This window comes from Camelus dromedarius, chromosome 2 (genome assembly GCF_036321535.1).
Source record: "Camelus dromedarius isolate mCamDro1 chromosome 2, mCamDro1.pat, whole genome shotgun sequence".
Taxonomy (NCBI): domain Eukaryota; kingdom Metazoa; phylum Chordata; class Mammalia; order Artiodactyla; family Camelidae; genus Camelus; species Camelus dromedarius.
This window is the reverse complement of record NC_087437.1, coordinates 55,348,090-55,374,835: the sequence shown is the minus strand read 5'-3', so window position 1 is coordinate 55,374,835 and position 26,746 is coordinate 55,348,090. Positions and strand designations below refer to the sequence as shown.

At 42.2% G+C, this 26,746-nt stretch overlaps 1 protein-coding gene across 1 annotated transcript in view; it reads right to left on the bottom strand.

The window, feature by feature from the left end:
- The window catches only part of TPRG1 (tumor protein p63 regulated 1), a 123,581-nt gene that overhangs the window by 83,563 nt on the left and 13,272 nt on the right, over positions 1-26,746 (bottom strand). The window contains exons 2-3 of the mRNA XM_010990097.3: positions 12,281-12,511; positions 3,078-3,169 (exon numbers count right to left, since the gene is read on the bottom strand). Coding sequence (XP_010988399.3) covers positions 3,078-3,169; positions 12,281-12,502 — 314 coding nt within the window. The 5' untranslated portion in view covers positions 12,503-12,511. The remainder of the gene's footprint in view (positions 1-3,077; positions 3,170-12,280; positions 12,512-26,746) is intronic.

The following is a 26,746-nucleotide window of genomic DNA, read 5'->3' as shown; positions in this document are numbered from 1 at the left end:
CATCTTTTCTGCTCCATCACTTATGTGATCTTAACTGGCCACTTCATCCTCCCTAGTCTCCACTTCTCACCTGTAAAATGGAAATCATAAACCAGCAAGGATGTAGGGAAGACAAAGCAAGTTCATGGCCATGAAGATACTTTGAAATGTGCTATATATTACATTTAAAGTTTCTTACTACTTATCTTTCTGAAACAGGAACCCTGGGTTGAAAGCAGATGTTCTTTACCCCACCAGATGAGCAGTCAGGGATTTCTCATCTTCCCAAAAGGAGCTGAAAGTTGATGTACATAAAACCCAGTCGTCTCTGACACATACAAAAAGGGTTATGATTGAAGAGTCTTGTGTGCTGGAGAAATTGGTCTACATCCCAGCCATGTAACTCATGAAAGCTGAATGGCTGGGTCTCAGTCCATCAGGAAAAAGAGGAAACGGACAAAAGCAGCCCCAAGCGCTCATCTTTCTGAGCCTGTGTGTTTATATGTTTGTTTTGTTTAGTTTTACTGTTGTTATTTTGGAGGTTTCGGGTTTTGTTTGATTGTTTTTTGCTGTTGTTGTTTCTGCCTTTCCCTATGTTGTTGTCCTACAAACAGAGGACTTAAGTGTGAAAAGTCATTCAAAACCTATATGCATGACCCTCCTTTGATAAATAGCCTCCCATCTTCTGCTTAAACAGTCACAGTGACTCGGAGACTATTCACTTAGCCCAGATGCCTGAACCATCTTCTTTACAACCGGGAGCTCTGTCCATTACAAGAATACAGTCTGATCTAGCTTTAACAATTAACAGGCAAGGAAAAGAAACTGTCAGATTCTTACTATAGTAGAAATGATTGGAATCAGATCTTTTCTTGAAAGTATACTTCGATGGAGGGTTTGGGGAGGAGTAAAAGAATTTTGGTGGAAAGGATGACCAAAAACGAACACAAAAGTACTATTTAAAGAGGAGAGATGGGTTCCAATGTGCAAAGGAAGAAAGTCTGACAACAAATAAACAAATGTGATTGCTTGAAGCTCTTCATGCACAGGCTATATTGCCTCACTTTGATTTTAATTAAATTGGGCACCACAAACAAAAGAGAAATGGAAAACTGGCTGCCAGAGTCCTCATCAACTCTTTGAGTTCCTATTAGGTGCAGAGCTACATACAAAACTTAGGTCTTTGGGGCTAAGCTGTTTGTACTTATCTGAAAATAGCTGTTTTTAGCCATCATCCTAGTTGATGTTATATCAAGCACACAATTGTGGTGCTAAGCCTCAATGCAGATCACATAATCAGATTTATATTTGGACAATTGCTGTCTACAGGCCATTATAATCACTGAACAAAAACATTCGAACAAACAAAAAACCAAGTCAAAGTTCTATACGGAAAAAAAAAAAAGCACCATTAAAGAAGTGACTGGTTCTATTATGTGAGAATTCAAAAACTGCCACCCTGGATTTTGAAAGACCACATTTGTGCATTCTTTCTTATAAGTAAGACACATTGTAGAGACAAAGCAGGTGTTTACTTTTGATGTGACCTTCAGCATTTAAGTTGATATTTATCCTAATCAAGGGAGACTTTTCATTTGCACAAGCCCTATTTCATTCTGCAATGGGAGGTGGAGAGTGGAGAATAAAATGTAGGTTGGTAAAAGTGAATAAATGAAAAGCCTGAATTATAGACTTTTCATTAAAGGTAACCCAGAGATAACTTCAAATAAAAAAAAAAAGGGTAACCCAGAGATGATAGAGATAGAGGCAGATAGGATAGGCATAAATGTAGAGGTTACCAAAAGAAAAGGACCTTTTATCAATGGTTAGTACTTATGAGAGTAAGGATAGTACTGCCCATTTAAAATCCACTGTGTTCTGGGGACTTTGTTAAGAATTTCACAGTGTTACATTGTTTAGTCTTCATAACAACTCTTCAGTTATATATCATTATCTCCAATTTATAGATGAAGACAAAAGTGCTCAGAACCTGTCAGGTTTTCAAAAGTTTATTTTAATTCAATTCTTGGAACTCATTTGCTACAATAATACAACATAGTGGTCAGACAGATGGACTTAACCGGTTATTTAATTCTGTGTTCCATTGAGGGATTTGTTCTGCTCAGCTGGATGTTTAAACATTCCAGCGTTGCTCTCTTAAAACTTAGTTAAAGATGTCCTGCCCAGAGGCGAAAGATTAAATGATTCTTCACTCAAGGTATAGAAATTACTGAGTTTTCTGTTGGAACCTGTGATGATCGTATTGACAAGAAATTTACAGAACCGATTAAGTATTTGAAATAGAGTTCTAATTGTATTCTCCATTTAATAGTATGGATTCTGTGGAAGAAAAGAGGTGCCTCTTACCCTTATTATGTACTTTACTTATGATTATAGAGACCATGACATTCCTAATATTTGCTTGGTGGGTAAAAAAAAAAGTCACCCAGACACTAGAGTTTCATATAGGACAGAAAGGTAACCATCTTCATGGTGTCATTTGCATTGAAAACCCCTGTTGATGAGATAAGCATTGGGGGTGAAGAGAGCAGCTATTAAAGGAATAGGACGTCAGTGTTAGATTTGGTTTTTATCCTAACTCTGGACAGGTGGCCCCTCTTCCCTATCCTGCATGAGTTCCCTCGTTTTGCTGCTCATGTTACTGTACATAAGATAAACTTCAAACTAATATGTTGACCTCATTCACCCTCTTTCCTAACGCTTATTTCTACTGGGACGGTAAGTAGCCGGCTGAGGTTGGAGGAAGAACTCTTACAAGACAGAGATGGAACCAGACACATCAGTTAGGAAGCTGACTCACTAGCCCTTGAGAGCAGTGATGAGGGCCTGATCTAAGGTAGGCATGGGGGGGCTTGAGTGAAGCAACTAGCCTGGAAAACAGCTGTAGAAGTCACACCTGGCTGTACCATCGGCCATGAGGCACCATGAAACATTACTCTCCAACTGGGCATGTCAATTGATTATCTTACACAGAATCCAGGATAAATTCTTCCACACACCCATCTCCTATTCTATTATGGTATTGTCAAGGAAAATGGTAGATTCCCACTGCCTTTTGCTTAGTCATAACTACTCACTCTGTCAAGAGCCAGAAGCCTTGAATGGTCTCTCCAGAAGTCTTGTCAACGTGGCCTTTCAAGTCTTCCATGGCGGTCTCAATGGCCCCTGGCTGAGTGGGAAAAGAAAATACCTAGTTTAGAGAAGACTGAGTTCTCTTTGTGCTTATGATCATTTACTGTATCCCTGCAGCTCCTCCAGAAAGCTGACCAGGAAAGATAGTTCTTGGGTTTGCCTGCTTTCATAGGCCCTGCCTTCCAGAAAGCTGCCTTAAACTCTGGTATTTACTAAGCTGCTCTCCTTGGGTCAAAGGTGATCGGGTCCTGTGAGGCTTCCATAATCTGGCTCATACTTTCCCATAGAAATGGAGACAGCCATTTTCAGGGAATAAGTTTTTCTGACAAACAACATGTTTATCAGGAAGGTCAATGCATTTAGCAATATATACATTAAAAAAAAAAATCAAACTGTTCTCTCTTCAAAGAGTACATGGCTTTAAAACACAAAAGGGAAACCTTCCTCCAGTGCACTGAGTATACTTTTAGCTGGCTTTGGGAAGTGAACTTTTTTTGTCTCCTTACTTCTCTTTCTTCACCCTTCTCCAAATAGGTATTCCTATGACGAGCCGATCTCTAGCTTAAAAATGGATTAACACCTACCTTAATAAGAAATTAATAGGCCTTCTAGCTCAATGATTCTTAAACTTCAGGGCACATCAGAATCACCTGAAGTGTGTTTTTAAGCACAGATTTCTGGACCCTGTCCCTAGAGTTTCTGGTTCAGTGGTTCTGGGGTAAGCCTGAGAATCTGCATTTCCAACAAGTTCCCAGGTGATGCTGTGGGTGTGGACTCTCCTATGAGAACCATTGTTCTCTGGCAGATATTCTCAATCTTGGCTACTCATCAGAATCACCAGGGGAGCTTGTAAAGATCCTAATGGCCAAGCTGTGCGCCAGGCCAATCATATCAGATACTCAGGGGACGGGACCCACATAACAGTTCATCAGGATTTCTGGAAGCATCCCAGAGGACGCCAATGTATAGCCAAGGCTGAGAACCCCTGCAGCCCAGAGCTTACCTATCACAAGCTGTTTCATTTTATAGGTGCAGAAAGAAGGAGTCTGTGTAGGGAAGTAACTTGTCAAGTTCATTCAGCTGAAAAGTGACAGAGACCAGACAGGAACCCCAGACACCCCACTTCCAGGCCTACAACACAGTGATGGCCTCATGCCCAACCCTGGGACAAGTACTTCTCAAGTTCTCATATATTCTCTATACAATAGGGTTTTATGCTAAATATCTACTCTTCCATAAATATTAACATTTCTAACCCTCCTAGCCTGAGACTGTTCTCTCCCAAAAGGAAACAGGGACACTAGCCTGGCTAGGACCCATGCAAGTTATCTTTTCCTCCCAGAGGGGAGGTGTTGTAGGATGCTGGTTTGCCTGTGTTCTCAAGCTATGATAAAAGGCTTTGAAAGATGTTGGCCACAGAGTGCATTGGTTAAGAGAAATCTTAGACGAGTCCATGTGTAAAGTATAGAAAAAGAATGAAGCTGCTCCAGATGAAGTGGTGGAAGGTGGTGTAGAACTGTATCTGTGCAGCTCCCCACCAGCCCAAGTCATCCAGGAAATGGACGGGACAACTGACCAGAGTTGAGTGACCTGGGTCCATCGTCCAGATGTGTCATGAATAAATTCTGTGGCCTACGGCCAATTGTTTGACTTTTCTTGGGCTCCGTTTCCTTCTCTGTAAGACAACTGAGTAGACTGAACCAAGAGTTTCTGAGCCAAGATGATGAGCAAAACCTCCTGGGAATCTTTAAGAAAATACGATCATAGCCTTTATACCAAGATATTCTGACTTCTCAGTTTTAACAAGTTTCCTGTTGAATTGGACAGTCAGTCAGTGGGCTGAATGGTTTCTGACTCTTTTGTCAACCTCTGCTGCTGGTTAAAGAGTTGTCAGGGAGCTAATGTGGTACCCTAGGCCTGCCAAAACCTGTGTGTCATGAAATCTGTAAGTTCTGAGACATGAATCAAATATGCCTTGAGCTCCCACTGACAGAGGAGGTTGTGCCAACATCACTGATGTCCAGTGATCCCGCTGGTAGGATGGGGCTACCCTGCAGGGATATTTCCTATGATTCCATGACAATTGTCTTGTCACCATCCTCAGCTCCTCGTGACGCAGCCTGACTTTACCAGGCCCACTGGTCAGTGCTCTAAAAAAATGACACTTTCTTTGGTGACTCATCATGGCTGTTTTTCCTGTCTCTCTTCCTATAGTCACATAATTTCTGCCTCAAGCTAATATAACTTGGTAGTGAAATGAATACTTTTAGAAGAAAAAAAATTTGAGTGGAACTGAAGAATAATGAAATAATCCTAAAATAAGCATTTTGTTGAATGTTTTTATACCAGGCACTTCGCCAAAAATATGTGCAGATGAATGTAAGAATGCAGAATTTTTCAAAACCTTACTTGTCTTCCCCATGGGAAGCATTTGGCAAAATCTACCAAAATGATCTATCCTTCAATCCACACATTCCATTTGTGTGAAGTTATACTGTAGACGCTCCTGCATGTGTACAGAATGACATAAGTATACAGTGTCCTTCGTAGCCTTGTTTTTGGACAGCAAAAATTTGGAAATAATGCAAATATCTATCAATGGGAAACTTGTTAGATACATCATGGGACACAGCCATGCAATGAAATATGCTAAATATGTTTAACAAAATGAAGAAACACACTTATAGGTAAAGTTTTCAAAATTTATTACTAAGTGAAAGACAAAAATATTCAGAAGGGTCAGTATGCCACCTTTTTGTGTAAAAAGGAGAATGGATAAGTATTTAAGTTTGTTTGTACATGCCACTGTAGAAGGATATGTAGAAAATGCTAACGGTGGTACCCTAAGGGTAGGGAAGGAACTTGATGGATGGAGACGTTGTTCTACTGTACACCTTTTCAAAAGTTAAACATTAAAAATGAAGTGTGCTCTTTAAAGAGCAGTTTGGAAGTCTCTGGAGTTCTGTCCGTGTCCTCACTGCCTGCATTCTTACCTTCAGCAGGAACATCAGTCATGCCTGCACGGAGCAGTTATGCAGTGTATCCTGACATATTGATTACCATAATGAATTAACTCCAGCTATTTAGTGTCAAAAATGAAATACAGTGCGTGAACACTTTGCCTTGTGTCCAGGACGAGGTTTTAAATCTCAGCCTTTCTGCTTCCTGTGACACCCACCTTAAGTCATCTTGTCATTCCAGGCATCAGTTTATCATTTATTAGATGGAAAAGATAACATTATCTGTACTAGAGCAGCTAGGAAATTCCAAAAACATTTGGTAACGCTGAGTAATAACAGATTTTATGATTATTCTCCTTGTTAATATTAAATAGAAGGGAAATTGTTGTACTGGGATTTGGGGATCAAATGGTTGCTTCAGTGGAACAATTAGCTCTGAGACTCCTTGCAGCCTAAAATGAATAGGAAAGTGTGATGGAATGATATGTACTCATTATCCAATAAAAGAAAGCTTAGCAAGGAAAATACACATACATTTCTAATACTAAAATAAATAAATAAATAAATAAAATTTTAAGAAAAAAGTCATTCGGGGGATCCACATTTATAAGTCACTACATAGCATAATGGGCAATATCATCTCTAATAGTCTAGCACTAAATATTTTCAGTCAAAACAAACGTACTGAAGAAATTTGAAAGACATATGAATTTGTTTCCTTGTGTTTCCTTGAGCTAGACTAGCCTGGAGCCAGTTGTCACACAAACGGTACTCATATTGGCTGCTAATATTTTCCCATGGGCTGGACTCCTTAGTAGACAGTGAGAGGAGGGGGCAGTCTAGAAGGGATGCTGCTGGGGGCTCAGACAAGGTGAGAGCTCTCTCGTGGGCATCCTTATGTCCAGAGCGGGTTGGCTTTGTGGAAAATCCATAAGGTAAGAAAACCGGCTCTAAATTGAATATGATTTGTAAAGCCCAGGCAAATTGATCTCTCCCTGACAATGAAGGAAATGCATCTGATTCTATCATTGTTAATTGTCTGCCCTCAGATAGAAACGTCAACTTTATTACAATCTTCAAAGGATTTCGGTGTAAGGAGGGGAGTCAAGAAATCTTTTGCCCAGTGAGACATATAATTTCTAAAGCAGAGAAGCTCACACAGACAATAACAATATAACTAATATATTTAGTTGTTCCCAATGCAAGAGCAAGACACGGGGAAGCCTATGGTAAGAGAAGGGGGAAAGGAGAGCGTATGAAAGCCAAATTAGTGTCATGAAGGCAATGACATCTTGCCACACAATGGGAAGTCCCAAACCTGCTTATTAAAGTCTCGTTGCTCACAATAGAACACAGGCTATAAAAAGGCCATGGGGAACCATTAATTAAATATTAAAAGATCAAATAGTTTTAGTCCCATTAGTTTGTATGTAATTTACATTCTCAAGTATAAATTTAGAGATAATTCCCCATCTCTAATCGCTTTCAACTTTCTGATAAGGTGTCTGCAAATATAGAGTCCTACAGGGAGTTTAAATATATCTTTCCCCATGCAGATCAAGTATTGTTCCTTTCATAAGAAGCTGCTTTTGAATATCACTCTCTACAACTAAAGTGATTATCATAATATACCTCGAGTTATTAGCCTTGAGGGGTACTTTTGTTGAGAGAAGGCAGGAGGCCATTTTTAGATGTCTAAGGATTAATAGCAGATGAACAAAAAATAGGAGGAAAAGGTTATCCAAGCAGGCGGATGACGAGTGGTTCAGACCTTCATTACTATGACTTCTCATTCATTGTCCAAGGTCACAGGCAGTGGATGGGTGGTGGGAAGTGCCAGGAATCTCAGATTCCAGGCCTGCCAGGGCCCCAAAGTTGCTGGTTGCCTTTGGATAAATCATATCTCCTTTGTGTGTCTTAGCAGTGGGCTTGGATATTCTCTGAGGTCACTCCTGGCTCTAACTTAGCAAGAATGTTGCTAAGCTATATTGGAAGGGCAAAGTTGCAGTAAATAAATAATTGGCTGGAAGCCTGAGGGAAGAAAACAACAGCCCAGAGCGACCCACGAAAGAACACCAGAGATCTAAAGGACCAGACTGACAAATTTTATGATCAGATATTCAAAAGTGTGATCTAATGCAGGATGTTATGATGCTAAAAATGTCTCATATTTGTCCTGAATTCTCCTAAATTTGATTTATACTTCCGTATCAGACACATCTTTGCGTAAGCAGCCTGAAATGCATGTAATTGATCCTCCGGTTTTTACAGCATTGGGCATCCACTCCTGGCAGCTGGAAAGCTCAGGGCCATCCTGCCAGAGCAAGCCACTTCCCTTCCCAGGGTAAAGGATATGAACAAGAAACAGCCTAAATATCCAGCAAAACTTAAATAAATTTTAGTACATCTTCATAACAGATGTTACAGAGTGTGAAAAAGGATGTTACAGAAGTATAGCCATTGACAGAAATTTTTGGCATATAATCCTATTTTTGCACAATAAAATGTACATAGAAGACAAAAAATAAGAAAAAATACGCACCAAGATGTATATATAAAAGCACATTCATATATTTTGGTTAACTTTGAGATATGGAAATATGGTGACTTTAATCTTGCTTAGCCACATTTTCCAATTTTTTTCAATAAACCACCTCCTGTGAAATTATTTTAAAATCTTTCGATAAAATAAAATGCTTCACCAAGGAGCTTCTCTACTTAGTTACTTACTGCTCTTCTGAATTTGCAACATGTATTTTTTAAGTTCTTACACTGTAATAAACTGATTCGTTTCATCACTACATGGGATCACGGAACTATGAATGAGAATTGGGGAACACTGGCTCTAACTCTAGCCTTGCCACTTACTAGCCTCTTGGGTAAGTCAGTGCTCACTAACTGTTATGACATTGGGTGAGCAACTGCCCCTCTCTGGGCCTTAGCTGCCTCTGAAAATGAGAGTGTTAACTACACACATAGTGTTCAAAGTGTGATGTGTGGACAGAGATCATGAGTACTGCCAGAGACTTTATATAAATGCAGAATCTAAGGTCTCACCCCAGAACTACTGAATCAGACCCATATTTTAACAGGATTTCCAGGTGATTTGTTTGCATGATAAAGACTGAGAAGCACTGGACCAGATCATCCATAGATCCCATTTCAGTTCTAAGAAGTGATACCTTATGATGAATGTTTCATAGATCTGAGTCATTCAGAGCCCTGGTCTTATTTAATTATCCCTTGAGAAAATGAGTTAGCTTCCTTTGTTCCAAACACTTGCCTGCTACAGATCCTATAAGTCTACATTTTTGTCTCACGCTGGAGGTCATGGGCATCTTAATATCATTCCTTATTACCAATTACAGAAGTGTGAATGTTAAAGCAACAGAAAAGAGGGAGAGAGCATTTAGGATAGCAATAATGTTGCTTATCGTGTGTTAATAGAAGTGTCATACACTGTACAAGAACTCTTACAAGGTTAGCTTACTGAAATTCCCATGTCAAACTACTGTTTTATCCACACTTTGAAGATGAGAAAATTTATATATACACACATATGTGTTTGTGTGTGTATATGTGTACGTGTGTGTATACACACACACACACACACATACATACATCTCCACATTTTTCTCAACCACCACCACATCAGCAGATCTGTGGTTTACAAGGTAGTAAAGGTGGCTCATCCCTTTATGTATTCAAAATATTTCTCATTATAAGTTTCAGTTGAGCCAACAATTGTATTTTCATTATCCTCACATGCATTAAAGCACATTCATTATACTCACATGGGAAAAAAAAAACTATTCATATTTTCTCTTTTAGTCTGAAGAAAAGTGAAGGCTGAGTGCCTTGGGAATACAGCCCTTACAGCTACCCCGTGAAGAGTCCACATGTCTATTTTGGACTCACTGATAAGATAAGAAGGTTTTCTCCCCCAAGCCCTTGAGAACTGAAAGTTGTTTCCTACACACCTGATGGAGAAGATGCTCTTCACGTGAATTGAAGTCAGTCATTGAAAACCTTTACAAAGGGGCCTTACGTTCAACTGGCCCTGCACGCTGAACTCAGAGACAGAAGATGCAGATTGTAGCCAAAGCTCTTCCACTAATATTATGTGACTCAGACAGGTCACTTCCCTCCTCTGAAACTTTACGATGTTTACTATTAAAACAAGAGTGACAAGCCCTTCCCTGCCTACCTCACAGTGCTGCTCCAAGGGGCTGTATTTTCTAGGCTACACAGAGCCACACAAATAAGGGCACTGTGTAAATAAATAAATACTCCATTGTGGCTTTAGACTGTGTCAGCTGAGCTAAGCTGGAGCTACATTTTCTAGAATTCCTTTTCCTGTCTACTTCCAAATTAGGGTTGGCCACGAGAGGCGCTTGTGTCAGACTGGAAAGGGAGAGGTGGACCGTCAGTCACGTTCCTTGCTGAAGATCCCCAGGCCTCGACACAGCTCAAGTTCACAGCCACCCATCTCCTGTTCACTTGATGGCACGGGGCAGCTCCTGGACCCACAGCTCCTTCTGTTAGAGTCAGCCCGCCTCCGTCAGATCCTCCTCCCCCCTCGCTAGCTGGGGAAGCGTGCAGCTCGATGGGGAAGAGCACTGGCTTCCCCTGAAAGGGACTCACATCTTCAAGTTCAGACTTGGGAGACAGACCTGCTTCCCACTTTTCCTTCACGCGTCCCACTTGGTCATAAGGCTTTCCAGTTTGTCCATATACTTTCCAGTTTTCCCCTATTCCCTATTCTTACTTCACAATTGCCAGTTGGTCGATCTATAGCAACTTCAGGCCCATCATCAGATGCAAAGACAACAGCTTTGCACAGACTTCTCAGGCAGCTCTCTTAGCTGCACCAGATCCCAGTGATAAACCTCCTCTATTATATTACTCACAGCTAATTCTCTTATCAAATGCTGATGGATACATTTTCACTATTAAAGATAAGGACACTTTAGGGGATGCTTGGATTTCCTTCACAGCTATAACTTACAAATTCACTTTGCATATTCAATAAAGTTCACATACTTTAGAAAGCAAACCATATGCTATACACGTGCAAAAAAGCACATAAACGCATACACACTATAGAATGTACCAAAGCACCTTGCACGTAAGAGCCAACGAACATGAGTAATATGGGTATGTATCTTCAAACACACGTGTGCACACGCACACACACACATTGAGTCTCTTTAGTTAAAACTGTATCTTAACCGAAGATATGTTTTAAAACCTAACAAATCAGGAGTCAGTAGTTAAAGCATTGTTAATCATCCCAAACTCTTGGTCACCACTTATTTAGGAGATTGAGTTGGGAAAAAAAAAATGTTTCAACAAAAAGATGTCCCAAATACACTTGAAAATTCAGGTGGTTTCTGTTGCCACAGTGCACAGCCTGCAATTTTGCCCCTAATTGATTGTACCTATGAGCTCACCGCTACCGTGTTGACAAGAAAGGTGAAGGACTGGGAAAGGAGAGCTGTAAGTAGGAAGGAGTGTGCAAGACAGAGAAAGGTACCAGAACCCAAGGGAGTACACTCTACGGGATCCAAATGTGAGAAATTTAGAGCATTTTTAATATCTAGATATACAAACCCCATCCTCGTTACACACCCATCCATTTATTTCCCCAGCTTTGACACACAGGGAAGCCCAGCTCGAGGCTGCAGTTATAGGTTTGGGATTTAACGTGCCTGGTCCCACACTGCAGTGCCAGCATGCCCGTGGAGACCCCTGAGGTCCAGCCTAATCTCAGCAATCCTTCCCACTCCATCACCCGTGTCTTCTCCAAACATACACCAAATACTCTGGGCTCAGGGATTTACACTCTAGTCAGTCTGGTTGTCTTCACAGAGCATCAGTTTACTAAGGTCAGGTGTAGCAGGGATACAGGACTGAGGAGCCGAAGACTCCTCAGTAAAAAAGCTGGAGGACCTGCTTCTCCTTGATCCTACCTGCTGATCAAAAATAGACCCTTAACTTCTGAAATTCAGATCCTTCACCTGCAACATGGGGATAAGGATGCCTACGTCACAGTTATTGTGACAATTACACAAGACAACAAGTATGAAAACAGTTGGTCGAACACGTGGTACGTGAAAGGATGTTCGGATTTTTTAAGGAGAAGACTTACATAGTATTTAAGAACACAAGTGATTTTACAGCTTTACCCGTGTGACGAAGTACTTCCGTGCGATATAATGCTGGTGATAGGGATTGGGGTAAAGTGCCGATCCCGTCACACTTGACAGCCTTGAAATCTGCCTTGGCGATGGGTCCTTGCCTGGGCTGCCCTCCTCCGTGGACAACAGGTCAGTCTCAGAGGGCTGGTCATCTCCCTCTTGCTTCAGAGACACAGGCTGGAATCCTTCAAAATCCCCAATTGTTGACATTTCTTCAACCTAAAACAAAGGAAGAAACAATCTTCTCATCAGAAAAAAAAAAAAAAAGAGTCACATGTGTCTTAGCTATGGCAAAACAGTCTATGATGAGCAAATGACATTCCTGAAACTGCCCAACCCACCCAACAGCACACATCAGCTAAGCAGAGGCACTGATGGCGGCAGTTCGGTAACACAGACGCCACAATCCTGCGGGGACACGTACCAGGGGAAAGAAGCAGAGACCCTCTGGACAGAGAAAAGGAGGCTGCAAGTAGTTCCTTTTCCCCCATCTTTAACCGCAGGGGACAGGAATCTTCACAAGGGAAGACCGGTATGAAATAATCATCAGATAATTCCTCTTTGAGATTTCACAGCATTTTCACTTGAAAACCTACCAGCTGGGCAGCTTCATTGACAGTTAAAAGCAATGATAATGCACCTTCTTGTGTACTTCTTGGGAAGTAAAAGGGCACAAAAGCACTTAGAACTGAGTGTGTTTTCAACTGCAAAACTGCAATCCTAAAAATGTATCCTCAAGGATATATTGTACAACATGGGGAATACAGCCAATATTTTATAATAACTATAAATGGAGTATAACCTTTAAAAAGTGTGAATCACTGTATTGTACACCTGTAACTTACATAATATTGTATGTGAGCTATACTTCAATTTAAAACAATTAATAAAAAATAAAAGTATATCCTAAGGAACTAATTTAGACAAATACCCAAAGACATAACTATAGGAGGTTGTGCATGACAGCGTTGTGTCTAACAGCAGGAAAAACACATAATGTTATGTCCAATAGCAAAACATTGTGTCTAATAGCAACAGTAGATTCTCACACAACATTACATCTAATACAAAAAATACAGTGAAACAAAGTATCTATCAGTAAGGAACTGGCTAAATAAGACATGTTACACCATACAGTGAGTGTAATGTAGTCATTGTAAATGTGAGTATATATTTTTACCGTGGAATCTTGTCCAAAATATATTGTTAATGGGAAAAAATGGTATATTAGGAGAACTTTATTGAAATTTGTTAAAATAATTCAGGAAGGAAGAGAGAAAGGGAGGAAAGGAAGGAAGAAATAATAACCTGGATTTGCATATGTGTGTAGGATAGAGGATAGAAAAAAATCTGGAAAAAAAAGTAAAACGAAATATTAGCAATAACTGTCCCTGACAAACTAGTGGTTACCAGTGGGGAGTGAAAAGTGGGGAGGGTCAAGACAAGGCAGGGGAATAAGAGGTACCAACCACTATGTATAAAATAAATAGGCTACAAGGATATACTGGGCATAACAGGGAATATAGCCAATATTTTATAACTATAAATGGAATATAACCTTAAAAAATTGTGAATCACTATGCTGCAGACCTGAAGGCTGTATAACATTGCACATCAACTATACCATACTTTAAAAAAAAAAGATTATCTCTGCATGATATGGTGTATCTTTATTTTTTATTTTTATTTTTATTTTGTTTTCATAAATCTCTGGATGCTTACAATGACTTACACCTGATTTAAAATAAATAGAAATACAATAGATTTATGTATATTTTATAAATATACAGTGACACAAAGAAATCAAACCAAATAAAAGACACATGCTACCGAAAAGCATCCGCGGTGGAGTGGCCATTTTCAAGCTGAGGCCACATGGCCGCACCACCAATGCCTCAAGGGAGGAGCGCCGCCCGCCCAGCAGCACCGTGGGACTGGGAATGCCAGCTTATTCTCAGGGCTGTCCCTGTGTTCTTACCGGGACAAAATTCCATTTCCTCGGTTCTTGTGAAACACCAGAAAGCGAGAAACAGCCACCATCCACAGCAAATGTATGTTATTAAAACTGGGAATAAGTAGACTACTTAAGAGAGAGAAAAAATAGGATGAATGTGTAGCTCACTGCCTCCCCCGGGACACTTTTGAGTATGAAAAGGGCGCTATTAACCACTGTGCCAGGGCGATGGGAGGGAACCGGCATTGTCTCAGGCAAACGTGGACACCCAGTCCCCCTAAAGGGCTTGAGTGCAGCAGAAAACACGGCTGGTTAGGGGACTCCCCCGTGAAAAGCCCCCGGCAGATCACACTGCAGGTGGTTTTGCCTGATTCTCCCAGCAACCCTAGGAGGATGGTTTCATCTCCATCTCTCTGGGGATCCCAGGTTGGTGGGACTCACCCAGGGTGCACTTGGGTAGTAGCGGCGGCACCTGGACTCCCACCCAGGACTTCCAACCAGGCTGAGCCCAACATCCCCACCAAGCTGCAGGCTGGCTCACAGCGGGAAGGGCTTCACTGGGCTTTCAGATAATTTTTTAAAGTTACTGGCCTGTGAGAAATCCAAGGATATGCGTGGAGAAGCAGGAGAAATTTTGTGCGTGTGTGTGTGTGTGTATGTGGCCTCCCCGGCAGCCTCATGCCGTGTTTATGCAGGTCTGCCACCTCTGCTGCGGTGGGTGTTGGAAGGAAGTGTGTTTCTAGAGTTCCCTGTAACCTGCGAAGGAGGGTTTGTGCCTTTGGGGAAGGAAAGCCTGCTTCTGTATTTGCCGCACTCTGGGAACTGGAACCTAACAGCAGACATCTGTGAAAGGCTCCAGTGCCTGGAAAACAGAGGGAGGATTTAATTAGCACCACTGCATCTCCCTCAGGCTGTCTTCTCTGGAAACACTTGGGGAAGGGAAGCAGGGCACTTTGAGACTGAGATTTTGAGGTCCAGGAAAGAAGGAACCTCAGCTCCAGTGAAATTCTTACAGCCGTGATGAGTGGAAGAGTTGAGCCCAGCCATCTCCCCCTGGAAGGATTCCAGCTCTGTTTCAGGCCTGGGGACACCTTCGCAAGGACGTAATGTCAACAACCTCCCCAAGGAGAGGATTGCCATGCCTCCCAGCAGCCCCCTCCATTCCTCATCACCACCTGCCCAGACCACGTTTATTCCCAAGTCAGTAAAAACCTGCCCTCCTATCCCTGCTTAACCAGACTATATACATTGAAATATTAAAAGCTTGTACAGGGATAAATTATGCCTTGCAACAGACCCATTCAGAGCCATTTAGAATTGAAAAGGATCATTGTTCCCTAAGACTGCCCGGTAAATTTATCTTAGCATGTGGTGCCCAGGAAAGTAAAAGCAGTATAAATTTCTAAGAGAAGCAAAGGATCAAGGCTTAGAAAAGAATTACATCCATATTTTTTGACCAAATTTTCTCATTTCAGGGAAATCGTGTAATGAAAATTATCCTTAAAAAAAAAGAACAGCCTACAATATTAATTGCATATTCTAGGTAGTAATAAAAAATTGGAAACCAACTAAACACCTAATGGCCAAGGAATTATTAAGCTCCCCATCTGATATGGAGCTGACATTTACAATGACATGTACATGCACTGCAGCATCGTGGAGTAAGGATGTATCTTCTTGGGTCAAGAAAACCAAAAAAACAGAGAAGTTTTTCTCTGGAAATGATAATTTTTTTACATTAGTAAAGACTAGAAGGGAAATATTTAGATTTATTGAGGTAGTTGGATTATACCTAAATTTTTGCTTTTTAAACAAATTTTAAATCATGTTAAAATGTTAGTGTGGCTTTTGTAATAAAAAATAAAATGTGTGAATAAATGTATTGGCTCACAAACTCAGGAACTGAAACTGGCCCCTGCACAGAGAGGGCAGGCTACTCCAGATCGGCAGGTGGCAGGTTTAATCAGCAAGGGAACTTCCATCCAAAGCGTGTCTAGGACGGCAGCACGATGATTCACACCGGTCCATCAGAATCTTAAAATTTCTTAGAGAGGCCTTAACTGGGTTCAGTCACATATTCAATCCCGATGGTCCCAACACCACACTTCTCTCTCAAGCTTGCATCCTTGAAAAGGGCTCCCATTGCAGGAACGATGGGTAGAATGGACATTCCAAGGACGGGGCAGGTGGAGACAAGCCTCCTATTGCCCAAGTCCAGCTTGCTGGTCAACTAGCGACCACTCCTCGTGATGACCTCCTCCAACAATGCCAAGCAAATACTTAAAGAAGTGTCACCCTTCCTTCAGTCAGACAGTAAGAATTCTGTGTATCTCAGCTGCCAGCAAATTCAGAGCTCGATTTAATACACTACTGCAATAAGTAACTTATTTCTGGATCCTGGTCTAAGTATACCTGCCTCCCTTGGTATATGCCTTCATCTATCTCCGTGGGACTTTTGCTAAGACTATTTCAGAAGCATAGAGGGGAGTAAATGATAGCTGGAGAATTATTGTCTAGTCCAATTCCTTCATTTTGCAAATTTTAGAGCATTAATGTAAAAGACTTGCCCAGGGTCACACCGCTAAATAGAAACAAAACATGAAATCAGACTCCTGGACTCTAGTTCACTGCTCCTAGTGGTAGCATTTAGAAGAAAAGCAGGAACAGTTATCAAACTTACACGTGGGTGAACTGAAGACACTTTTGCCACGTATCTGCAGCCAGTCTACTTTGCTTTGCTCTGGGACGGGAGATACAGCTCCCGTGAAGCAGGGCTCCTCCCCAGCTTTGCCCCCCCCCCCCCCGCAGCCCGCATCCTACCCTGTAGGCTAAGCTTCCTCCTTCACCGGACATCAGGCTGACTTCTTCTTAGGCACGTGAGGCCCAGGGCCTGAGTCCACAAAACTTCTAGGGGCCCAGGAAGTGTTTTAATGTATTTCAACATCAGAAGAGAAAAATAAAATTTGATAATGCCCATTACTACCTCTCTGGAGCCCTGAAAGACAGAATGCCTTGTTAGGAACCATTCATCTATTCTAACCTGTATGTTTTGTAAATGAGGAAATTGAGGCCTTGATATGTCCCCTGAACTCTCAGTTTAGTTTAATTTTTAAAAAGTTGAAGAGAATAAAGAATGAAGTTATGGCCACCAAGGATTAAAAATATACTATCTAGAGGAATGTTTGTGGGCCAACCAGGAGCTTAGAAAATTCTACAGTGTGTTCACAAGTGCTGCCGCCCTCTGGCAGGTGAGGCGGCGCTGGGCTGGGGGGGAAGCGTGGGCGTCATTTCCCTGGGTTGCAGTCAAAGATGTCAGCTGTGTGTTTCTGATGGTAACATCTCTACCCACATGAAGGGGTTAACCCTCTCAAGGCTCATCCCCAAAATAAAAATCCACTTTTAATTTTGACATTTTGTAAAGGAAATTTATGTGAATTTACGTGTGCAGCCTTTCCTGAGTCTCTCTGCGAACAACCAAGGGGTGTGCGGTGCATAAACTCTTAACACCTTGAAACTCTCCAGCCAGCCCTCCTCTGTGCCAGCTGAGATAAGAAAATCGGCAAACAATCCTTTCCAATTTCCCATTTTGTGCATTCGTGATAACATGCCAGCAGGCCTGCTCTGCGTCCTAGGAGGAAGTGGAACTGATGGAGGGTCTCTCTCTTCCCATCTCCTCCTCTGCCAGGTGGGGCCCTCTGCTCTGCCACCGGAGCCTTCGCTCAGACGGAGGAAGGGGTGAGGGGATGACACAGGGCCAAGATGAAGAAATGCGGGTCCCCACGCCCTTCCACTGGGAAACCCTGGGCAACTGTTTCCCCACCCGCATGGCAGGTTTCTCACCTACAAAATGAGGGGCCAGACTCTATGGTTGGCAGATTGTACTCCTGAAAATTAATAGCCCATTTCAATCAAAACTGATCCATGTATCTGTTTCTGGACTTCCAAAGTTCTCATTTTGGGGGTAAATGTGTTGAAGTCTGAAAGTCGTTGGACTAAATTATTCCTGTGTTGCCTTCCAGCTCAATCACTCCTCAAGAGTTGACTGATTTTTCTCTAGTGCCCCAAATATTCTGTACCTAAGCCAATAGAGGTTGCTCAGTATGCTTTACCCCAGCTTCTCTCCAACTGAGTACATCAGTTCCCTTGTGATTCAGACGCTGAGGTGTCACGGGAGGACTGTGACGGCGGTCATGAATCTGGGTGTGCTTCATGGAGGTTCTGGCTTCTCTGTAACACGAGTGGATACCCACAGTCACCAGAGATGCTCGGGACCCCCACAGTGGGGTGCTGGACTCCCCACCCGGGCCAGGGCCAGAGCCAGGGACGTGCTAAAGCCTCAGGAACTATTCTTACATCTAAGAAGGGAAACACTGAGAGGTTTGCCAAGCTTCTCACACAAAATAGAAATTTTTAGTGGGCTTTCCTGAAAAACAGACAGAAAAGAGTTGATTGAGATAACGACATTGACTAGAGAACTCAGTGAGATGACAGAGCCCTTGAAATTAACTTTGCGCATTTCCATGAACCCTTCCACCACTCATCCAGTCAAGGTTGTGATAAGGCTTGTGTTCCTGATCCCTGTAGCATTTGTCATGCTGTTCTGTAACCATCATCTTCTTTACTCTCTGGTCTTCACTCCTGGGCCGTGAGCATCTCTAGGGCAGGGACTGCGCTGCACTCACCCATATAGCCAGCACTCGGCACAGGCATGGTGCCCACGGGCAGGGTACAGAGCAGGCACTAAGAACAAGTCCTCAGACGGATGAATGGTGCCTCGCTTGTTTCTCTGTTGGGTCTGAGACCTGAGGACAAGTCTTAACATGTAATCCACTGTGGTTTGTGCATTATCTCAGACCTCATGCAAGAGGGCTCAGTAAATGCTTGTGGACTGAGTAATGAAGCTCTTGTGAGGCATGAATGGGAACAGCTTCTGAACATGGGCACTCACACTTACACTTACGCAGACACACATCGGACAGAACACGTGCCACAGACACTTACACTTACGCAGACACACATCGGACAGAACACGTGCCACAGTCTTTCATCCATAGAAGCTCATCGTCCTGAAAATGTAAACGGGATGACTGCAGACTTAAGTGATAGAACCAGAATGGGAGAGTGTGTGCAAAACACAATGGAAATAGAAGGTGGGAGTAACAAGGGTGAGTGGAGAGAGAGGGGGGAGAGGGTGGAAAGTTAGAGGGCGGAGAAAGGTGCCTTGGAACTGACTGCTTATTAGAGGGTGGGAGAGGATGCTCCCAGCAAAGGTGTGAGGTGCGAAGAGGAGGGTTTGCTCAAAGGATGCCAGGTAACACGGGGAATGTAATAGAGACGTAGCTGCCCACCTCCAGCCCTGGCTCCTTGAAGAGCTGTTCGCACCTGGTTAAAACAACGGCTCTCTGACAGGATGACAGCCTGAAATCCTCCTCACACGTCCTTTATATTCCCTTGTCTCTGCACTCGCGCCTCCATCCCATATGGGTAGGTCCCCCCCACCCCAGTCAACCCAGATACAGAGCCTGGGCTTAACTCTGTAAGATTCCACTTGTCTCAAGAACTTCATGAGATTAACAACTTCCTTAAAGACAGAGAAGCCATGGAGAGGTGAGTCATATTGTGTATGGTGCAACTTTGCACCATTCATCTGTTTCTCCTCTTTCCAGGGTAACAATTTCTGCTTTCTGTGTGTGTGTTTCTTATTTGACATAAACATAGATACGTATCTATTTCATCCACATATCCAGGGCCCCCGAATTCTCCCCTTCAACATCCCCAAATAAATGGAATTCCCCCACCAAGATAAATTCTGAAGGTAGCTATTAACATAAACCTGTACCAGGATGTGTGAGTCAGGGGAGACCTGGCTGGAGATATGTCTGAAAAAGTAGAAGGAAGTAAACCAGATGTCAGGGGTAGTGACTTATCTCAGGCAGTGGAAGAAGTTTCTACTCTGCCATTGGCCTGGCCAGGAAGATCCCAAGGCAGGGAGGGCACAGCAGAGCGGTGGCATTCTCCTCCTGGGGAGGACAATGAATAAGGCTAAATCATCAGCCTCCCTATACCCTCCAAAGACAGAGCAAAGCAGCATGCAAGGAATTGACCAGGATAAAAATGCTGGTCCCGACGATGTACTTTGGAGCCTCGAAACACTCAATTTTTTTTTTCCTGTATAACTGAAAAAGAAAAAAGCAGAGGAATCAAAAAACAAAAAACAAAAAAAAACAAAACTTAATGAAGATCAACAAATCAGCCTGCGACAGCATCTCTTCTGTCTCCAAAATATGTAAGATCCCTGATTTCGAACCTGCTGATTCAGAAACTAGAGGGGGACAATGCTTAGAAATTAGCAACAGCCTCATCCCCTGTTATTGGGACATACCAGGGGAGGGTGTGGATTATGTTATTGGGACATACCAGGGCTGACTACATACTCAGCATTAATCCTGGTGCCAGGGAGGGCCATCAGCCTACATTCCTCAACCAGATGCTCCTGGCTGGGAGCTCTACCTAAGGAAGTCCCCCCAAAGAAGGGGTTTCCTGCGAGGCAGGCCAAATGTGACTTCTCCCGTACGGATTTCATGAAATTCAGGGGAAGACATTCATCCCAATGCTGACAACAGTCTTTCCCCACCCCTCCAGGTAAAATCTACAGCCTTAATTTTTTTAATGACATTTTTATTATAAACATGTTTACTGAAGTATGACACGCATTCAAAATATCATAAATGTACCGATCAGTGAAGTATCATGAAAATAAACACACTCACGGAACCATCACATAGATGAAGAAATGCCATATTACTGGCACCCTAAGGAGATTATTCTTCTCAGAGTGAATATTCAGTTGGTTTCACAAGATGGAATCTGAGAGTGCTGCCAGACATTTGAGATATCATTTAACTCGACACCCTCATTTTATAAATAAGAAACCAGATGCTTCCGTGGGAGCAGGAAAGTCACTACCTCAGGTCACAAAGCAAGTCAGAGGACGTACCAGGGTACCAGGGTCCTCTTTCCTGTTTACACTGCCTTCGGTTCCTAAGAAGACCTAGCTGGCCTGTGGAGTAAGAGAAACTTGCTTGGTGACTCCTTTCTCCAGGAGTCTGAGGTCAGCTCTCTCCTGTCCCCATAAAGCCAGGCTCTGAGAAGCTGTCCTGAAGACACTGCCCTCAAACCCACGCAAACCATCACCTCCCTATGTCAGAGCTCCTGGTATATATCCAACACACAGTAAACTAGTTGTTAAGTGCATTAATGAAAAGACACTTCACATGATCAACAGAGGCGCTTCAAATTCTCCCTCTTCTATTTCCATACCAGGCTGGTCATTTGGACACCTGGCCTGTGAGAGGACCTTCCTCTTTGCTAAGGAAGTTATCCCATGGTTGGTGGGGATCACTAACTGTGCCACAGGAGGAACAGCAAAAGGAACTGGAGAAATTCGGTTCAGAGAGAAAATGTGGAGAACTTTGCTCCCTCACCTCTCTTCAGATATCTAAATTCTTACCAGGAGAAAAAGAGCACATTTGTTTCGTTTGACCTTAGAAATCACAAGGATGAATGAATGGATCTCTTCTATTTCCTGATCAAGCTTCTCAAAAAGAAAGTCTCTAATTTTATCTCCTCCACACCTTAATCTGCAGACATCTGCTTCTCAGTCCAGAAGTTCTTATAAATGAATCCAATACACATTTAACACTCTCTATCTCCTTGATCTCTTTGGCAGTCTTGATCGCTGACTCATGCCTCTTGAAGTGCTTGCTTCCTTCTGTTCCTTGGAATGACAGATTCCCAGTTTTCTTTCTACTTCCTGGTTCGTGGCTGGTAGTTTCTTTCATGGAGATCCCCCCATATCTCCCATGCTACTGTTTGCCATAAATCACTCTGGATGCTCTCCCTAAGAAATCCCCCTTTTTCCCCCTTGTTTAACCATAATCTGTAGATCTATGACTATGATCTATGATTCCTATACCTTATATCTACAGTCAGATCTATCTACACAACCATCTACTAGACCTGTCATCTTTGTTGACCCACAGGTACTTTTAACTCTTCTTGTCCAAAGATGAACTTATCATCTCCTCACTTCCCCCATAGACCTGGTCCCCTCTTTTTGTTCCAAGCTCAGTGAATGAGATCACAGCTGTACAGTTTCTCAGGACAGAGAGCTGCCTGATTCCCTCTTCTTGCCCAATACTGACCAATCAGGCACCCAGTCCTACAGCCTTTAATTCCTTAATAGCCACTGAGTTCTGTACTTTGCTTCACTCCTTGCCACAGCCTTAGTTCATCTCTTGAGGATCATCATAAAGGTCTTCTAGCTGATTTTAATCTCTCCGATCTATGCAGCACACAGGAGGAAGACTGATCTTCCTAAGATACAAATCATATTGTGTCATTGGCCACTTACCTTTCAATGCATCCCCATTGCCCACAAAATTAAAATCTGACTCCTGAGCATGTAGGCAAGATCTTCATGATCTGAACTCCCACTAACCTGTAGAGGTGAACATCTCACCATGTCTCTTCCCTCCCTTTCCTTCTCCATCTTCTTCTCCCATCTTTCTCGCCCCACCACAGCGCTTATATCCTATGCTTCAGCCATGCTACTCTACCTTTAGTCTCATAAATCCACCAACGTCCTTCTTATTTCTTCTACTTGAATAACCCCCGTTTCCCTTTTTTGTCTCAGTTTAGAAAGCAACTAGAAGCTTCCTTGGCCAATCTCGTCTCATGAGTTACATGCCTCATGTATGTAACTGTTTCTTCTTGTAGATTGTGTATATCATTATGACAGTACTCATCCGCTACCTAAAAACTTGCCCTAATGTTTACATTCTCATCACTAGTACATAAGATCCTTGATGACAGAGACAGGGCTTTCTTTTCACTACAGTAGCCTTAGCACCGAGTAGGGCACATAGAAAGCATCTATTATGTATCAGCTGAACAAATGGATCAGTAATAAAAATCCACACTCCATGGAAATGTGGATCACCTGTGGCCAAAAATGCAAAGCAGATTCACCTTAGAGAGTCTCTCTCCTCAGATGTGATGGAACCAGACCTGACAGAGGATGATTGGAAATCCTTCCTTCTAAACCAGGCTCCAAACTCACCAGTCCCTCAAGCTTAACATAAATGGCAATCTAGAAATGCAGTTTTTCCTGTGCTCTCCAGGCACTGTGATCTTCTGCCTACCAGCTCTTTAGTCATTGCCTGTAACTGATCTCCACGAGCAGATGGTGAGCTCCATGAGGAAAGGAACCATGCCCTCCTTCATCCTCTTGGACGCCCACAGAATGCCGAACCCTGTGCTTGGCACCATGAGCTCAGTCACAGAGGATGTCACGGAAAATGTCTGCACTGCAGGAGACGGACAGAATGAGGGAAAACTTTTTTCTGCCTAAAGCTACCCTGCAGGGTATGAGATATATGAGAGCCTCTCTCATGAGCAGAAGGGAGGCAACAGAGGAATGTTTATCCGAAAACCAAAGGGCAATAGTCATCAGTGACAGGCACCTGAAAGCAGTGGAACAAGACCAGACAGGGGAGCCTAGGGTCATAAAAACAATGCCGCTAACTTCTCGTCTTGTCAGTCACCGTAACTGAAGGACAATCTGTGTCTTAGTGATGAAATATACACTGAGTTTGTAAAATGTTGAACGCAAAACAAGACACCTAATTGGACAAAACAATTGATATAAGTAAGTGTTAGACTAATCTTCTAAGGCAACTTTGACCCATTTTCACTCCCTCTCGGTGAGAATATAAACACCTGAGGTTCTGCAAGGTGCACAGAGCCCTACCCAGAGAGAGAAGGCAGGAGAGCTAGAGCAGAGGGACAGCTCCCCTGCGAATGGTGAAGGCCAGAGAGCCAGTGTGGAGAAACGAAAGCAGTTCTGTTTCAAGAGTGACATTCAGATTCATTAGAAGATGGTTTAAGAAAAGTGGACCATTTAGGATGCTAAGGAATAAAAACTAAAAAAAAATTGTATCAGCTTGCTGAAGGTGGTTAGGTAAGAGACACAGACACAGAACAATAACATCCATCACACACACAAAAAAAGCCGTTTCTTTTTCTGTATTTCAGCAAGGAAACAAAACAGAAAATGTGTGTTTTAAAGAATGTAATTATATATGAACATAAGTGCCTAATATTAGAAAGTAAAGATACATGTATACTTACGTGTGACCTGACACAACTCCTGTTAAAGCAATGAGCAACACTGGCCAGAATAAATAGTAAATGTTCTGAGACAATTAAGACACTGGCTTGATATGCACGTTTCCTTGGTTCTGTGAATGTGTGTCTCAAGGCTGGTTTACTGGGGAGACATAAGGTTTGGTTTTGATCAGTCTTTCTGTAAATGTATGACTTTATTCAGAGCAATCAGGACAGGAGTAGGAGTACAGACCAGAGAAAGAGCAACCGAAATAGCCATTATGAAGTATGCTCAGTCATGTCATCTTCATATATGAAGTGTTCAAGTATGTTGTAACAATCCTCTCAACTCCTTTATCTGTGAAAATGTGCATGTGGGCACCTGCCCTGCTTACTTCCTGAGATCTTTTGTGATGATCAAATGAAAATGGTGTGAAAGTACTTCGTAAATGATGGAGAGCCTTGATCGTGCATCTTCTGAAGAGCCATTAGTGTATTATCACAGGAGGAGGAGGCAATAAAATAGTATTTGAGCAGGGGCTGTTGGCAATCCCTAAAAGATGCCAGACGGAAAGTGGCACAGCCCAAAGCTTTCAGAGGTGGTCGATTCTCTACTGACAAAGTCAGAACTACTGGGAAGGTATGAGGGTGATAGCCAGGAGAGGCAAGGTGTTTCAACCAGGGATGTGCCTACCTTCCAGCAGGCCGTCACCCCACCCAGCCCAGGGGCCAGACGGAAACCAAAGCCCACAGGGCCAGAATCGATGCGGCCCGAGTTACTGCTACACACATCTCCTGGGTCGATTCCTGCTCTCGAGTATCCCTTCAGGCTATAAAAGCAGTGCAAAAAAAATCTATGGCTTGTATATGTCCTATTTGTGATGGAGAAATTCAACTGAGTGGATAAGTTTCACCACTCCTTAGCGCTTCTCTTTTGAGATAAGTGTCATCAAAAGTATGTTAGCTCACAGTATTAACTGTTTGGCAGTATCTCTGCATCTAAGAACTTCAATTGTGACACAGCACGGTGTTTAAAGAGATCACTGAAATGTTTGACACGTCTCCAAAATATATTCCCTGTTATCTGTGAGGGGAGTTCTGTCTTCCCTTCTTAATGAGCTGGGGCCACTCAGCAACATCAGGTACAATTCCTCATTGATATCACTCGTGACTTCTTCTCCTGCACCCCACCTCCAACAGGCCACACCAGGCTTCAAATGCCGTTAATATTCGACGGTGAAACTCGGTAATTCTCTATGAAAGCCCAGCCAGTGAATAAACGTGTTAGAAAATGCTACGGAGAGTAGAGCTAAAACCAGCTCTCCTGCTGGGAGTGACTGAATGTAGAAACTTTAATTTTGGAGTGACCTTCGGCCTCTTAGTTCACTACCACATCCAGTAGGCATCGCTAAGATGGTTACTTTTGTTCTCTAGTAATGTAACCTATCTATAGATTTAGGTCTCGTGACAAAGAAAGTGGGATTAATTAGTACATCATTAGAAGCTGTGTTGGTATATTTTAACATATGAAATAGAGATTATTTAAAACAAGTGATATATCGAGTTGTCTTTTTAATTCCTCATCTTTCAGTGGCAAATCCAAGTGCATTCCTTATGCCAATATCCTTTTTAAAACAGCAATACTCTTTTATTTATAATCTGTTTATAATAGCTAAGCTACCTAAACATAGTTTAGATAGGCTATTATGTGGTTGGTATAACTAACTGTGTACAAATACAATGGAAAGACATCCATGGCATGTTTTCTTAAGTTATAAAATAGGACATAGCATGATCTTAGTCTTTTCTAAAAATACAATATGGTTATGTATAACTAATACATATGTATTACAGGAATATCCACAAAAATGTTAACATCGGTTTTCTCTGTATAATTTGGATTACAGATTTTTTTTTTTTACTTAATTTTATTTTCTAATTTTCTACATTGAAAATGTTATAAAGAGGATATAATTTTTAAAAAGTGTTAGCTGTAGTAAAAACATATGAAAGCTTAAAGGTTTTTGAGGCACTCACATTTTCATCAGAAATTTCCCATTCTCCAGTACAAGTTAAAAATAAGTTGTTTCATACAGTAAGTACACCAAAATTTGGCCCTGAGAAAGTCTTCAAAAAGTAAAGTCAGAAGAAGACTAAAATTCACACCCAAATAAAGACTTCCCGGTACACAGATAGTTGCATCATTGGGCAATAACTTTAATCTGCCCACTAATATGCAAAAGCTGCATTCAGGAAATAAAATCAAAGAAGCTTTGAGAGATGGAGAAAGATAATGTCTCTTGGGTAACTTTTATCACAAGGAGTTATGAAAC